Here is a 16,716-nt window from a genome sequence, read left to right as displayed (position 1 = left end):
TGCTGGAGGTAAGAGCCAAGTCCAGGCTGCCCCTGGAGCCTAGATGGGAGCCAGTGGTGAGGCCTATGCCCTGGATGGCAGGCCCCAGGCACCAGACAGGAAAGCCTTTAGCTGGAAGCCTCTTATACTGCTCCTGGGAGGATGGGGGCCAACTTCAGAGTGTGTCCACCGGAGAGCTGCAGGCAGGAGCCCTTCTCCCCGCGAGTGAGATGGTAATGAGTCGACCTGGCTGGGAGAGAGAGCATGGAACCCAAGCAAAGGTCACATGCTGACGGGAAGCCTTTCATTGGTGGTGTGTACACGAAGAGATGGTGCTAAGCAGTATTCATAAATTATTTGGCATATTCCATAACAAAGATAGGATCTTATAGACACATACCCTGGTATCCCCCAGCCCCTGCAAAATACTTCCGCAACTCAGTTGTGAAATATCCCATCAAATCAACCCTCAATAACTGGAGAAGCTTTTCTCATATTCTGACCAAGGGCTGGGTGCCTGGAGCCAAAACTCTTCTAATGTTTCATGTTTCTCCATCTTGGTTCTTTAGTAGTCCCTGTTTCTGGCCTCTTTTGACATACAGTCTACGATTCATGAAAAATAGCTCCAGGTGAAAGCTGCAGTGTCTTGCTCTTGAATATTGTGCCTCTGCTTGACCGGTTACCGCACAGGAGGGATGTCCCCTGAGTGACTGAGCCGGGGGAGGGGACAACTCGAGTAATCAGTGCCAAGATGCCCAGCAAGATCCTGACTTAACAACAAAGCAGGTGCCAAGCATTGAGAGGTGTCAAACCACAGGAAACAGGGGGACGCTTCCAACAGCAAGCGTCTCTGTATCAGGGAAGTGTGTGTTATGTCCACGTGACTCCTCCTCCCATAAAATCTGTCACTGCCACAATGATGGGAAAGGACTAAATGTGGGAGAGGATTGTAAAATGTTTCACTGTGGGGAGGATTTCATTGTAACAACAAATGAGCATTGTCCAAAGAGGGCACTTTTGACCTTTTTAGAATACACTTACAACTGTGGTGTTTAGCTAAATGTAAAAATATCAAAAAATACCCCGAGATGCTAAAAAACTCAGCTGAGCATCACTGACCATCAGCTGTCATCTTGCCTTCTTTACATGGTCCCCGAACGCTGACAGGCTACAGTGACAGAAAAATAGATCCTAACGCTGGGACCAGGAAGAATCAATACTTAAAGACAAATGTTTACTTTTAGTTTTTTAGTTTGTTTTGGATGAAGTGACCCGCATTGATGACATCAATCAATTTGGAATGAATCAATCTGGAATTCTAGGGTGATGTCATCTCTTCCAATATCTGTTCTGTTCTGGCCACTGGGCCCCTTTCCCCCAGCCCCACCCCCCAGCATGCTCTTTCCAGAGCACTCACCATCCTGGGCCGTATTCTTCTGATTAGTTTGTCCATCTCTACACCCGACCCCCGACCATCAGCGCCTGGGAACCTTCACATCCTCACAGCTTCGCACCCTGTTCAACACAAAATGAGCATACAGGAAATACTCAATGATAAAATGCTTGCCAAAAAAAAAAAAAAATCAAAGAAATTTAAAAGGTTTTTTTAATTGATTAACTTCCTGTTCCAGTATGATTGAGTAAGCTCCAATTGGCCCATCTTTCTACAGAAAACAACCGTAAACTCTGAACGTACACACATCAAGAAATTTCTTGGGCCACTAGGTTTCACTGATTAACTCTATCAAGCATTTAAGAGCAAATGACAACACTGTCACACAAATTCTTTCAGGAAATAAAGCTGGAAGGAACATTTCCCAACTCATTGTATGAGGCCAGCACAACCCTAATGGTAAGACCTGACAAAGACATAACTCTCTCCTCTTCCTCAAAACCCTTATGAATTAATAGGCTTTGTCCATAATCAGAATGCATTTGAACATCCTCATGTGTTCAACTTGTACAGACAGTGCTGCTAGCAAATTTAACAAATTCAAATAATGTATTTCTCACTGACTGGTCAGAGAAGAAAAGTTACTAATTTTAAGATTTACGTTTTAGTGTCCACCAGAGGGGACTGGTACAATTTTGCAGAAATTAACTCCAAAATGTAATGGAATTGGCCTTCCTGTATCATCACTTTTCATCCCTCCAGATTTATCCATCAGCAGTTTGAAAATGGAAATAGATTACCCAGCACAGGGAACCACACTCGATATTTTATAATTACCTATAAGGGAAAAAAATTTTTAAAAGATGCATGCATAACTGAATCACTTTGCTATATATCTGAAACTAAAACAACAGTGTAAACCAACTCTGGTGGCGGTTTAGTCACTAAGTTGTGTCTGATTCTTGTGACCTCACAGACTGTAGCCCACCAGTTTCCTGTGTCCACAGGATTCTCCAGGCAAGAATACTGGAGTGGGTTGCCATTTTCTTCTCCACAGGAATCTTCCTGACCCAGGAATTGAACCCTGGTCTCCTGCATTGCGGGTAGATTCTTTACCAACTGATCCAAGAGGGAAGCCCATAAAACTAACTACACTTCAATTAAAAAAAAAAAAAAGGCAACCCTGCCACTTCAAGAAGAGAATCTCATTGGATCTCCTTGTCCCTTTTGAGAAAAACTGTTCACCCAAGGCCCAGTCGTAGGCTAGCTTCTTGACCTAACTGAATATGTGGCGGGGCCTTGATGGACAGGTTGCGCTTCCGGTTGGTGGGCGCTCCCATCCAATCAGCTTCGGGCAGAGAGGGTCGGGCAGTAGGAAACATGGCGGCCGAGGGCCTGCTCCTCAGCGGGGCCTCTGGGGGGCGGGGGGAGTGGGTTTCCCTTAGAAGGGGAGGCGGGCATGGGGGACAACCAGGACGGCTCAGCACAGTCGCTGTGGCGAGCCCTGTCAGCCTCCCTCTCGCATTTCCCACAGTCTTCAAGAAGACACTTCATCTCCTTGTCAACCGCAGTACACCGCCGGGGGGGTGGTGGTTCAGTTGCTAAGATGTGTCCGACTCTTTGCGACCTTATTGACTGTAGCCCGCCAGGCTCCTCTGTCCGTGGGTTTCTCCAGGCAGGAATACTGGAGTGGCTCGCCATTTCTTTCTCCAGAGGATCTTCCTGACCCGGGGATCGAACCTGGGTCTCCTGCATTGCAGGCTCCGTTACCGACTGAGCTACCCGGAAGGCCCCAGCAGCCCCAGAGCGGTCGCTATCAGTGCAGCCCTCGCCACCTGCCTACCTCGCGTCTCTCGGTGGCGGGTGGAGGATGGTTAAATTGCCATCATCAGTGGGTCTTCCCCGTTTTTCCGAGGTATGTGGAATACTTCCTCAAAAGGCACCTAATTCACTTTCAGTGAGGTCTTCACCCCACTCGCCAGGGAAGGTCTGGATGAGGCACAGACAAGTTGTGATGCTTTGGGTCCTGGGATCCAGAGAGAGTGTGTCTAAGTGGAGGGAAGAGGTATGACTCTGAACCACAGGCCTCAGGAAACGCCAAGGAAGACGACGGTGAAAATCAAGTCCAGAGGGCAGAACAAGCCCAAAACCAGGAGACAGTCTGAGCCTCAGGAATTGGGCAAAACAAGAACAAACGGAGGCTGACGCGGGCGCTGCTGACTGGGCCTCTGCTTGCCTTTATAGACGCACCCGGTGGCGAGGGGTGGCGGGTAGCGCCGGCCTATAGGCTCCTGATTGAGGGTGCCTTTTTGAGGTGCCTGATTGAGGGGGATTTTCAGGAAAAGCCCATTCCTTTTCCTTCTCCAGTGATTTGTGGTTCAGTTCTTTTGTCTCTGACCTCTGGAGAGGCATTCCAACTCTCCTCCATCACCTGGGAACCTCTTACTTTATTATTTTTTTTAATTTTATTGATTTTTATTGCGGTGTAGTTGCTTTACAAGGTTGTTAGTCTCTCTGTACAGCAAAGGGGATCAGCTGCTGTTACATGTATCCCCCTCTTCTTTGTATTTCCTTCTCATTTAGGTCACAGGGAGCATTGAGGAGAGTTCTCTGTGCTACACGGCAGGTTCTCATTAGTTATCTACTTTATACACAGTGTCAATAGTACATATAGTCAATCCAATCTCCGAGTTCATCCCACCCCCTCCTTTCCCCCTTGGTAGCCATATGTTGGTTCTCTATGTCTGTGTCTCTATTTCTGCTTTGCAAATAAAATAATCGGTAACATTTCTCTCGATTCCGCACATATGCATTAATTTCCAGTGTTGGTTTTTCTCTTTGACTTCACTCTGTATGACAGATTCTAGGTCCAACCAGGTCTCTGCAAAAGGCACAGTTTTGAGGGACTTCTCTCTTTCTGTTGCGATGACTTCCTCTGGTCCATCTCAGACTCTCCAGTTCCTCTAACAACCCAGTATTCAGAGGAGCAGGGCTCGAGCACTTAAACCAGCTTGCTTTAAAGAGCACGACGCAGAAGGTGAATTTAGCATCTCCGTTACAGGTTACTGAACCAATCCCCTTAGCATGTGCATGCCTGTGAATTAGAAACAGCAAAACTTGTGTCTTATGAAACCCTGCTCACTGTCTGAGGCCTGATCATCTACCAAGGAGAGGTAGCCGTTGATAAGATCACTTGTGATCACCTCTCTGATTCGTTACCATGTCATCTTGGGAGCTCACACCCCATTCTTCCGGCTGGGTAATCCACATGATAACAAGAGATCTCTCGATACGTGCCGCATGTACTCCACACCTGGCCTGAAAAAAGACATACACGCAGCTCTAGAGGCAAACATGATACCACTGATGATTCCAAATAAGAGAAGGTCTCTTGATTGGCTCAATGGACCCAGAGGCCTTAAAATGTCATTGTTCCCAAGGAAAACATTTGTAACATCAATCCACGGTGCCCGGCTCACAAATGACCAAGCCTGAACCCGCATCTCCACCTGAGACAACTCAGAATACCTGTAATGTCGCTGACCTGAGGATGATTTCTAAGGATAGGGTGATGGTGGGGGAGGTGGGGGTTGTTCCCAGAACCCCTATTTGGGATGATACATTTACAAATGGTGGTTGGTCCATGATGCCTGAAATCGTATCAGTGCTACATGATGGGAGAATTGAGGCAAAATGGGCTTCTGTGGACTGTTGCAGGAGACTAGCTCTCTCTTTTAGCTTCAAAGAACTACAATCTTTTTCTAGAATGTACATTATATCTATGAAAATGCTTTGTAAATGAGAATCCTATTGTTGATAAAGCATCTGCTGTTACCTAAAGCAGACCCTCACTTTTCAAAACCACTGTTTCCTCCCCCAGGAAAAAGTTTTGCTACTGCTTCTGAGGTGCTGGCTTTTTGGTATTTTTCCAACAGCCCACAATTCTGAAATGTTTACACCAGCTAGACACACAGCTAATAGAGAACCAGCTGCTTCACCTGAAATCTCCACCTATTCACTTAATCAATGCAACCTTAAAGCAGGCATCATCTTGGTCAAGCCATCACTTCAATTCAAGAAGTAGTTAAAGTGTTTGAAAGTGAAAAGTGGAAGTGTTAGTTTCGAAGTCGTGTCTGACTCTTTGGAACCCCACGGACTGTAGCCTGACAGGCTCCTAGGTCCATGGAATTTCCCAGGTAAGCATACTGGAGTGGGTTGCCATTCCCTTCTCCAGGGGATCTTCCTGACCCAGGGATCAAACCCCTATATCCTGCATCGCAGGCAGATTCTTTACTGTTTGAGCCATAAGGGATCTGTCACTGGTTAAATGCTAACTCAGGATCAAAGGAATTATTTATTGAGTGCCTGGTGTTTGCAACATATGGGACAGATTTAGATGGAGAGAGAAAAACCCTATCACAAAAGTTCTTCAGATTACCACTGATCATAAAAAGGCAAGCAAAATCATTTCTGCCATGAACTGACTGTGGTGACTTATCTCTAAATTAATAGAAATATCATCCAGCCTTCTAACACAAATACATGTGTAGAGCATTCCACTGGAGTTCAGAACTTATACCAACACAAGTCTTTCTCGGGGACTTCCCTCCCAGTTCAGAGGCTAAGGCTGCACTCCCAATACAGGGAGCATGGTTCAATCCCTGGCCAAGGAACTAAGATCCCTCATGCCACAAGGAGGCCAAAAAAAAAAAGTCTTTTCAATAAATAGTGCTGGAATAATTGGGCAACCTCATGCCAAAAAAAAAAAAAAAAAATTAACCTCAACCCATATTTCATGTCATAGACAGGAATCAACTCGAAATGGGACACCCAAAAATATATAACTTGTAGAAGAAAACGTAAGAAAAAAAATCTTATTTATCTTGATTAAGATTTCTTAGAACACCAAACAAAAAAACACACTTTCTCAACCAACCAAGTAATATTTCCTATGTGCCTATAGCGGAGGAGATACAGGTACTAAGAGAAGTATTGACCTTTTGAATAAGCAAAGCTGAATGCTTTTGTTTTTCAAGTAACTCCGAATCCACAGTAACTCCATCTAAAGAGCCATCAAAGGAATTGTACGTTGAACTAAACTGACATCCACCACAAAATCCTTTTTCTCTCGAACTCTATGAAGTTTCCTTCTCTGTGCATCTAGGTAAATAGCTACGTGTAAACAGAGTACATGTAGAAACAATATACACTCATACATATTTTTCCACATCTATTGTCTTATTTAAGAGCAAGGGGTTTTGGAGTCAGAATTAAGTTCCATTTGTGACTGCCAGAATAAGTAAATGTGACCTTGGGTAAATCTCTTTAGTTCTCTGGGTCTTAGTTTTCTCATCCTTAACATGAGATTTATAATAGAAATTACCACTGGGTCGTTGAAAGGATTAAAGGCGCTAATATTCACAAATTTCTTAGCACTAGGAGTACATAATCCATCAATGGTAGATTTCATTATTATTCTTTAATAATGGCCCCCACCTTTGTTAAGTCTACCAGGCAGTTACAGTCATCTCTGTCGAACAGATAAGATTAAGTCATTGATCCAGGGCTCAGCAGGGGCGCCTCCAGGGCTTCCGGCACAGGTCCCAGGACTCCCAGCACAGCCCATTACCCCCAGTCAACCTTGTAGACTTTTACAGAATGGGCTGCGCTGTCCAGCACCAGAAGAGAACTCTCCTTGGTGAAGGTCAGCGCCACGGGATGCGAAAGACCGTGGGTGATGATGGGCTTCAGCACTGGAAACTCCTCGGGTTTGCCTAGACAGAGGACAGCCGGACTGGAAGTATCAGCAACAACGACGTTGCCCTGGTGATCGAAGGCCACGGCGGAGGCGGTGATCTTGGAAGGGAAAAAGAGGCTCAGCCCGAAGGAGTCCACCTGGCCGATGAGCTGCATGGTGGCGCTGAACACCTTCACCGTGGTGCTGCTGCAGGCGCCGGGCCCCAGCGGGTGCTCGAGGACCGCGATGGCCCCGGTGAGCCAGGACACCGCCACCCCCCGCGGGCGACGCAGGTGAGCCTGCAACCGTTCGGTCCTCCGGAGGATCCCTTCGGGAAAGTCGACTTCCAGGAGGTGCAGGGACCCCGCCTCCGCGTCCGTGACCAAGACCCCATTCTGCGGGGTGGTCTCCACACCCCACGGCAAGCAGAAGTGGCCTCCCAAGACGAGTTTGATCTGGCCGAAGAAGTCAAACACTTTGAGGGAGCGGTCGCCGGCGTCGGTGACGACCACGTGGCAGTCGTTGGTGACCGTGACGTCAAGCGGGTACTGAAGGTCCTGGGCAGCATCCCCCTTCTCTCCAAACTGATGCGCGCAGCCTCCCCCGGAGTCGAAGACCTTGACTCTCCTCTTGCCGTCGTGCACCACCACGACCCGCCCCGTCTTGGGACACAGCGCCAGCCCGGTGGGGTTGACCAGGGTCCCCCAGCCGCCGAAGGCGTGCTGGCAGGTGAGGATCCCCGGGGCGGCGGGGGCGGCGCGCGGGGCGGCCGGGCCGGGGCGCAGCGCGGAGCCCAGGAGCTCCAGGAGGTGGAGCACCGGAAGGCAGTCGCTGGTGTCGCAGCCGCGGCAGGCCCGCCGGCAGAAGGGGCACTCGAGGGCCAGCGTCCGCGGGTGCGCCAGGGCGGCCACGCAGGCCAGGCAGACCACGTGGCCGCAGGACAGGTTGCGCGGACGCCGCTGCTGGCGGTGGCCGAACCGCTCGAAGCACACCTTGCACTCGAGCAGGCTGGTCTCGGCCTCGCGCAGCAGCTCCCGCAGCGCCGGCCCGCTCCCAGAGGCCTCGGCCCCCATCGCGCGGCCCCGGCCCCGCACGCTCCGGCCGCTCCGTCTGCCAGCCGAGCTGGACGCGGCGCCGGCGCGGCCCGGGGTCACGGTCATGGGGCGGGGCGCTGGGCCTGACGTCCACCTTGGCCGGGCGCTCGGTCGAGACCTGCTGCCCCCTGGTGGGCGCGCGCGGCACTGTATCCGGATCGGCGGACCGTGGATTTTAACAAGCGCTAATCCATGGAGGAGAAGGGGACGATAGAGGATGAGATGGCTGGATGGCATCACCGACTCGATGGACATGAGTTTGAGTAAACTCCGGGAGTTGGTGATGGACAGGAAGGCCTGGCATGCTGAGATTCATGGGGTCGCAAGTAGTCGGACACGGCTGAGCGACTGAACTGAAACTGACCCACAACCTAGACAGCCTGTTAAAAAGCAGAGACATTACTTTGCCAACAAAGGTCCATCTAGTCCAAGCTATGGTTTTTCCAGTAGTCATGTATGGATGTGAGAGTTGGACCATAAAGAAGGCTGAGCGCCGAAGAATGGATGCTTTTGAGCTGTGGTGTTGGAGAAGACTCCTGAGAGTCCCTTGGACTGCAAGGAGATCCAACCAGACCATCCTAAAGGAGATCAGCCCTGAATATTCATTGGAAGGGCTGATGCTGAAGCTGGAACCCCAATACTTTGGCCACCTGATGTGAACAACTGACGTATTGGAAAAGACCCTGATGCTGGGAAGGATTGAAGGCCGGAGGAGAAGGGGACGACAGAGGATGAGATGGTTGGATGGCATCACCGACTCAACATGAGTTTGAGTAGGCTCTGGGATTTGATGATGGACAGGGAGGCCTGGTGTGCTGCAGTCCATGGGGTCACAAAGAGTCGGATGTGACTGAGTGACTGAATAACAATCCAGAGCACGTGGTCAGACCTGTAATCTTCACACCAGTCCTGGATGGAGCATCTTCCCTTCACGCTTGAGGAAACCTATTGAGGACAAGCAGGTGGTTCCCTGGTACCCAGCCAAGTGCCCTCCAATTCCCTGTCAGCAGCGCTGGATGCTAGGGGCTGGGGCTGGCCAGGTGTGAAACCTAGTCTCAGAGCTCATGATGCTTATGATCTATTGGGAAAACACAGGTGCATGAGGGAAATTAAAATCCAAGTGGATGAGGCAGGTGCATGCATTTATTTTTGAACCTTCTATAATTCTCATAGTAAGTTGTTGTTTTTGTTGTTTAGCCACTAAGTCATGTCCTACTCTTTTGTGATCCCATGGACTGTAGCCTGCCAGGCTCCTCTGTCCAAGGGTTTTCTCTGGCAAGAATATTGGAGTGGGCTGTTATTTCCTTCTCCCAGGGATCTTCCCAATCCAGGGATCGAAGCTGTGACTCTTGCACTAGCAGGTGGATTCTTTACTACTGAGCCACCAGGGACGCCCTCTCATAGTAAAGCAGATGCTCAATGAACACTCGCAAAATGAACTTAAATAAGACATCACTTTGCCAACAAAGGTCCCAATAGTCAAAGCTATGGTTTTCCCAGTAGTCATGTATGATGTGAGAGTTGGCCCATAAAGAAGGCTAAGTGTTGAAGAACTGATGCTTCTGAACTGTGGTGTTGGAGAAGACTCTTGAGAGTCCCTTGGACAGTAAGGAGATCAAACCAGTCAATCCTAAAGGAAATCAGCCCTGAATACTCATTGGAAGGACTGATGCTGCAGTTCCAATACTTTGGCCACCTGATGCAAAGAGCTGACTCACTGGACAAGACCCGGATGCTGGGAAAGAGTGAAGACAGGAGGAGAAGGGGGCAACAGAGGATGAGGTGGTTGGATGGCATCACCAACTTAATGGACATGAGTCTGAGCAAACTCAGGGAGATAGTAGCGAAGGACAGGGAAGTCGGGTGTGCGGCAGTCCATGGGGTCGCAAAGAGTCAGACATGACTGAGCGACTGAACAACGACAATGTGAACGAAGGAATGTCATAGGACGATACAGGAAATACACAGGTGAACTTGTGTTAGAGGCAAGGACCATGGCTGGAAATGCGTTCCCGAGAAATGAATATGAAATTAAACAGTTGCTAGTTAATAATCAACTTACTCCATGCCCACCCTCTTCTAAGTGGTTTGCATAGGTTATCTTGTTTAAACCACATGGCCGTCCTACAAGATGTGTTATTTCCTGTTTCTGCCATAGTGTTTGCAGAGGTTAAGTTTCTTGCTCAGGGTCATGGGGCTAGGAAGCGACCAGGCTGGGCTTTGAAGACAGGCAGTTTTCAGGCCCCACATTCTTAACTATCCCAGCACATGACAAACACCTGGGTCTCATCCTCCAACAGTTCATTTGTCCAGGGTGTAGTCTGGCAGCTGGGATGTCTTATTTTTATTTAATGCTTATTTTTATTTGGTTGCACCGGGTCTTAGTTGTGGCCTGTGGGATCTAGTTCCTCCACCAGGGATCGAACCCAGTCCCCTTGCATTTGGAGTGTGGAGTCTTAGCCACTGGAGCACCGGAAGTCCTTGGGCAGCTGGGATTTTTTTAAAGTTCCCTTCAAGCTTATCCGTTCAAGCTTAGCCAAGTTTGAGAACCAGTGATACAAAGTCCCTCAAATGACATCAGGTTAAATTCTTTCAACTTCAATCAATATGGAAAACATAGAGAATATACAATATGTTTTTAAAAAATCTTCAAACAGGAGATAACATCATCTCTCAGGAATCACTGTGGAACTACAAGCAGTCACTTTCAGGAATTCTCCCCTCAATGTCTGCATGAACATTGTCTTTGGCAAAATCACTTAGCAGATCATTTCTCCTCATTTAGAGATAATTACCACGATCATTCACCCTCTTATTTGCTAGACTTCTGAGAAAACAGGAAATCTTTATCCCATTAAATCTCCTGGAGGAAGATTTAATGTAAGCTAAGAAAGAACACTTTCCTACCGAGTGTTACAAGATTCAAAGATTATCTGTGTATTGGGACATAGTAATCAACTTAATATTATAATTTCAGACTATAATACATTTTCATTCCAAATAGAAATTGCTTTCTGCAGTAATCCTTAAGACATAACATTCAGGAAATCTAAATTCCACCTAAAAGTGGAAAGTTTTTAGAATTAAGGTTGTCTAATAGAAATATGATGAGAGTCACATATATAATATTATATTTCCTAGTAGCCACATTTTAAAAAGGAAAAATAAGCTAGTGAACTGAGCTTAACTGCATCTGCGTATTTTATTTAATCCAAAATATTCAAAATGCTATCCTTATGACATATAATCACTGTAAAAATCATTGATGAGATATTTTACACTCTGTTTTATTAGCACTAGTCCAGTGTGTATTTTAAACTTACAGCACATCCTTTTTCAGCTCAGTAACCCCATGCAGCGAGTGATTGCTGCAGGGAATCTAACTAGACCTCTAGTTAGAGATCTAGACCAAGTCTGTGATGTATTACCTTCGCAAGATGCTTTCCAGACGGGTTTGGTGGATGCTTGACGTGCCTTTAACTTGTCTCTGCTCCCACACTGTTTTAGAACGAATCCAAAGACCACCACCCCAGCCTGGCACTCACTGCTGACTGACGGAGCCCCTATCCTACCCGCAGCTCCGCTGGGGGAGGACCGCCTTCTTCTTGATGCTGTGCTGCCCTCGCGTGGCAGCCGGCAGTACTGCGCCAAGAGGTCGGAGGTGTTCCGCAAGGTACAACAGACAAACCTGCGAGAAATCCGCCTCTTCAAGAATGTTCCCAGTCATCGGTCTCTCACTTGTCCCAGGAGAGAGCACAGTGGTTCCGGAAAGCACTGTGGCACATATACACACAATCGACCCCAACCATTTGCTATCAAGACTCTAATCGGTAAAGTATGGAAATCTAACTTTGTGGCATCTGATCCGGAGCTGAGGCCTTCTCCGTGATGCAAAGCTTCAGAACTAAAAATGTGCAGGTTTGCAGTCTTTCACAGCTGGGATGCTGCTCCAGCGTTCCTGTCCACCCAACCCCCTCCCCACACTTGTCCTTTTTCTACTTTACCAAGAGTATGGAGTCCAATTTCCCTTTCTACCTAATCTTAAAATTGTTATCTTCATCCCTTCTTTCTTTTTCTGAAGAGAGAAAGTAAGTTCCAAAAGAGGGGTGCCTAGTGCTTGCCCGTGTACTCAGAGGGAGACCAACACGTTATTTTTTATTAATGTTATATTTTTGGCCTCAATATGCATGGCATGTGGAACTTCCCCCACCATGGATGGAACCTCTGGAACCTCTGTTCCCCGGCAGTGGAAATGTGGAATCTTAACCACTGGACCACCAGGGAAGTTCTCAGTTCAAACTCTCAGTCGTGTCCAACTCTTTGTGACCCCATGCACTGCAGACCCCATGGCTTCCCTGTCCGTCACCAGCTCTTGGAGCTTGCTCAAACTCATGGCCATCGAGTTGGTGATGCCATCCAACCGTCTCATCCTCTGTCGTCTCCTTCTCCTCCTGCCTTCAATCTTTTCCCGCTTCAGGGTCTTTCCCAATGAGTTGGTTCTTCGCCTCAGGTGGCCAAAGTATTGGAGCTTCAGCTTCAGCATCAGTCCTTCCAATGAATTTTCAGGGTTGATTTCCTTTAGGATGGACTGGTTGGATCTCCTTGCAGTCCAAGAGACTCTCAAGAGTCTTCTCCAACATCATAGTTCAAAAGCATCAATTTTTCAGTACTCAGCCTTCTTTATGGTCCAACTCTCACACCCATACATGACTACTGGAAAAACCATAGACTAGACTTTGACTAGACTGACCTTTGTCGGCAAAGTAACGTCTCTGCTTTTTAACATGTTGTCTAGGTTGAGCATAGCTTTTCTTCCAACATGTTTTTTAAATGGATGAATTAGTGAACACTTAAAAGGATGCTACATATAGGCAGCAAACCCCAATGTTATACCTATCCTTTGATGGTTCTCTAGTATTTATAGCACTGTTAGGAAAATAGCATTTATCCAGGAATCATGCTAATCGGTTGCTTATCTCTAAAGTCCATATTGAAGGGTCTCTCAAGTACCTTATAGAGTATAATCCTTGTCACATATACACACATGATGATTAGTAAAAGAAATTCCCTGAGTCTAACTCTGAGTTTCCTATGAAGAATCTTTCCTCCTCCGTGGTGAAATCCCCATGGATTTCCTCTCTACTTTCCTCCAATTCTCCCCCCTTAGAGGGTCCAGGAATAGCACGACCATCTCTTCCTGCTTCCACCTAGAAGGAGCCCCAAAGGGGGCAAAGGGTTTGAAGAATGGGTCTTGTGGTCAGTGGCTGACTCCTGTGCAAAGTACCAGGAGGGGAAATGGAGGCCCAGCTCAGGCGCTGAGAGCAGAAAGGGGGCATAGGGCGACAGGCCATGGAGTCTGGGGATGGAGTCAGCACTCAGGCAGGCTGGCTGCTGGTTTTGCAGGCAGGGGAAGGCACGCCACATACATGCAGTTGAGAAGGAATCCCAGAACAAGTCCAAGGACACAGTTATATCGCAGAGTGTACCTGACAACGACCAGAGGGGCAGGAAGAGAGCAAGTGGCATAGACTAGAAGCATCTCGGTCCAGGAGGAAAGATGCAACCTTTGAACCGAGAAGGAGCAAAGACAGAAGCCACCTTAGCTCGGGCTTGTGAGCTCACAGGAGCAAAAACTTGCTACTATTGCCAACCTAACCCCTCCTGGGTTGATGAGTTTTGAGTTTCAGGCCAGCCTTGGGGCACCTCCATAATAGGCAGGCCTCTGTCACCTGCGTGATTCCTTGGACCTGACCTGGGCTCTGGTGGCGTCTCCAGCTCTGCTTTCCCCCAAGGGCACCTTGACTTCCAGCACTCACCCGCCTATCTAATTTCATAAACTCGTCCCCCACTACCTGCTTGGCTCCAGCGGTGAGGGATTGGTGGCGAGGGGTGAGTGGTAGAGGCTTGAAGGTTTTGAGTACCCACAGAAAAATGAGCTGGGGCTGTATGGTTGGAAATGAGAATCTGGACATGTCAACGCTTCTCAAATTTTCACACACACACCATTAAATCATTTTCATAATACACACCAGCCTACTAAAATGAGCTAAACAAGCTAAATCGTTTAGGTATTAGGTAGTGCAGTAAGAGAGGAATGTCTGATTTAACAAAATGTGACTGTTAGTGAAAACTGGAAAGTTTTGAGTCTAAACTGTCATAATGAACAGACATGAACCCAGCCCTAAGTACACCTCACTTCTCAAGATTTTATCATTTAAATAAGATTAAATTAAGAGAAACAAAAAACTGCCAAACACAGGAAAAAAACTTCTAAATATAATTTATTTTTATAGTTTGGGGAAAATATTTTGTTCCATGTAGAGTGGTCAATTTCATTAGTTAAAAATTTTTTTCTTCATTCTGTAGCATATAAAATTATATAAGATGAAAAATGTGAAAAGGAATGCTAGGATTTAGTACAATTTGAGAGTTTATAGTAAAAATTAATGTTTTATTATAATGTCTTAGATGGTTAGCTTTTACCTTGAACCCTATTAAAAGTGTTACATCTCCTCAATGCTTCTAAATTTCATAAAGATACCATTTTTTCTATTATATTTAAGTTATATACATTGCATTTCTTTTTTCTTTTTTAATTATATAAGTAATACATGCTGATTGTAAAAAATTCTTACAATCTGTAAGACACACAAGTATGATCTTTTATTCTCAGCCATATGCTCCTTTCCAAAATATGTGCTTTTTCTAAAAAGTTATAAGCATTTTTTAGCAAAGATCTACGATATGATTTGTGAACAATTTTTTCCCCAAAAGTCATCCATTTTCATGCCTTAGCACAATTTTCAATTGCTCAAAAACATTTTGATATTATTTGCTTCTATTTAGGTCTCATTTACTTTTCTGTAAATAGATATAACGTTTCAATAATCTGGTCGATTCCCCAACTTTTATGTCGTTCTTCAAAAACATCAACCTTTTCTAGACATTGAATATTGCATACTGAACCTGAAACAAAAAGCAAGTGGCAAGTTAAAATTTTATGATGAATATGATCAATTCTTCAAAAACATATCAAGTGATTTTAAAAACAGTGTGTACTGAAGATTTTTCCTTTCTTTTTAATGAAAATGGGAAAATACTGAGAGTACATTTTCTCAACTCTGAATGGTTATTATCATTTTTAACTCCTAAGAGTTAAAATAAATATACCATCTCTCTAGAAGAATTGAGGTGTCTTTAACATAAATCTACCATTTAGCTAAAAAGGTATATTACAGAGACGGGTCCCTTTTTGGGGAGATTGAAATAGTCTCCAATAAAATGGCTTTGGACTTTTAAGTACTTGAGATATTAATAGTTTGCTAACAGCTGAAAACAGTTGACTTTACTTAAAAAGCTATAGCACACATCCATAACTTACCAAACAATTTTTTAACTTCACCATCTGTAACATAAAATGGTGGACCTAAGTGAAAGAGAAAATGGTGAAGAGTAAGTTCTATAGATCTAATTCTAAAGAGAAACAAACCTTCAGGGCCCACTTCTCAGCTTATTCCCAGTGACCGAGGGATATTCATTCCACATACAACTTGATTATCCAAACAGGTGAGGATGGGACACGTTTTCTGCTGCTTATTTTGCACATTTTATACCAAAGACCAGCTTACAACTGGTAATGGCAGATGTACACCTCCAGCTTACATGAGACGCTGAGTCAGCCATGGGACTTGGGAACAGGGACGTGAGTGTGGAGTTCATGAACAGATTCCCCTGGGACTTCCTGCTTCCAGAGTAAAGATTTTCGACCATGCACTGACCCTCATTCTACACACTCTGCCCATTTTGCTGCGGGCACTTTAAAGGAAACAGCTTCTGCCCCATTCTAGAAAGTATTCTGAGCCTCCACCCCAGACAGAGCATTCTTCCCACAGGCCCTTCCTTAGGCCTACTGCTCAGGAAGGGAGCAGTACTGACTGGGGGATTTTTGCTGAAACTAACACCTGTGACTGGCAATTTGTTATGTAAGTGAATTCTGAAATGTCTCAGTCAATAATATTCTGGTGGCGGAGTGGTAAAGAACCTGCCTGCCAATGCAGGAGACAAGAAAGACACAGATTCCATCCCTGGGTCAGGAAGATCCCCTGGAGAAGGAGATAAAAACCTGCTCCAGTATTCTTGCCTGGTAGATCCCATGGACAGAGGAACCAGGTGGGCTATAGTCCATGGGGTCACAAAGAACCAGACACGATTGAGCACACACACACAAAACACAAATGAAAGATGTATTAACATCTCTCTGGTCAATGAGTTGCTAAATCACATTTGCAGGGCTGATGTCTGTCTCTCTTAGTTTTTATTTCCATCTGACTGTTCCCAGACTTAATTATGGACACTAGGTCTCATCTTTTAATGAGTTTTTAGGATCTGACTTCTTCAAACAGAAAGAAAAACTAACATTAATATGTATAAAACAAGGCACTTTTTAAAAAGCTCCATTAAAAATCAAAAAGGGAATGTTTATGAATTGAAAGTCTATGCACCTGGTTTTCACG

The 16,716-nt window shown here is 46.0% G+C and overlaps 2 protein-coding genes across 6 annotated transcripts in view; both read right to left on the bottom strand.

Annotated features, from left to right (window-relative positions):
* Positions 1-8,230, bottom strand: part of NHLRC1 (NHL repeat containing E3 ubiquitin protein ligase 1) — a 53,314-nt gene extending 45,084 nt beyond the window's left edge. Inside the window, exons 1-2 of the mRNA XM_065912617.1 lie at positions 6,869-8,230; positions 1,397-1,494 (exon numbers count right to left, since the gene is read on the bottom strand). Coding sequence (XP_065768689.1) covers positions 6,998-8,182 — 1,185 coding nt within the window. The 5' untranslated portion in view covers positions 8,183-8,230 and the 3' untranslated portion in view covers positions 1,397-1,494; positions 6,869-6,997. The remainder of the gene's footprint in view (positions 1-1,396; positions 1,495-6,868) is intronic.
* A 6,236-nt stretch (positions 8,231-14,466) lies between these two features.
* TPMT (thiopurine S-methyltransferase) overlaps positions 14,467-16,716 on the bottom strand; it is a 278,788-nt gene continuing 276,538 nt past the window's right edge. For all 5 annotated transcript variants that reach the window (XM_065912794.1, XM_065912792.1, XM_065912793.1 and 2 more), the window contains exons 8-9: positions 15,585-15,629; positions 14,467-15,169 (exon numbers count right to left, since the gene is read on the bottom strand). In XM_065912794.1, coding sequence (XP_065768866.1) covers positions 15,057-15,169; positions 15,585-15,629 — 158 coding nt within the window. In that variant the 3' untranslated portion in view covers positions 14,467-15,056. The remainder of the gene's footprint in view (positions 15,170-15,584; positions 15,630-16,716) is intronic.

Source organism: Muntiacus reevesi, chromosome 20, assembly GCF_963930625.1.
Source record: "Muntiacus reevesi chromosome 20, mMunRee1.1, whole genome shotgun sequence".
Lineage (NCBI taxonomy): Eukaryota > Metazoa > Chordata > Mammalia > Artiodactyla > Cervidae > Muntiacus > Muntiacus reevesi.
This window is presented reverse-complemented; position numbering and strand designations above follow the sequence as displayed.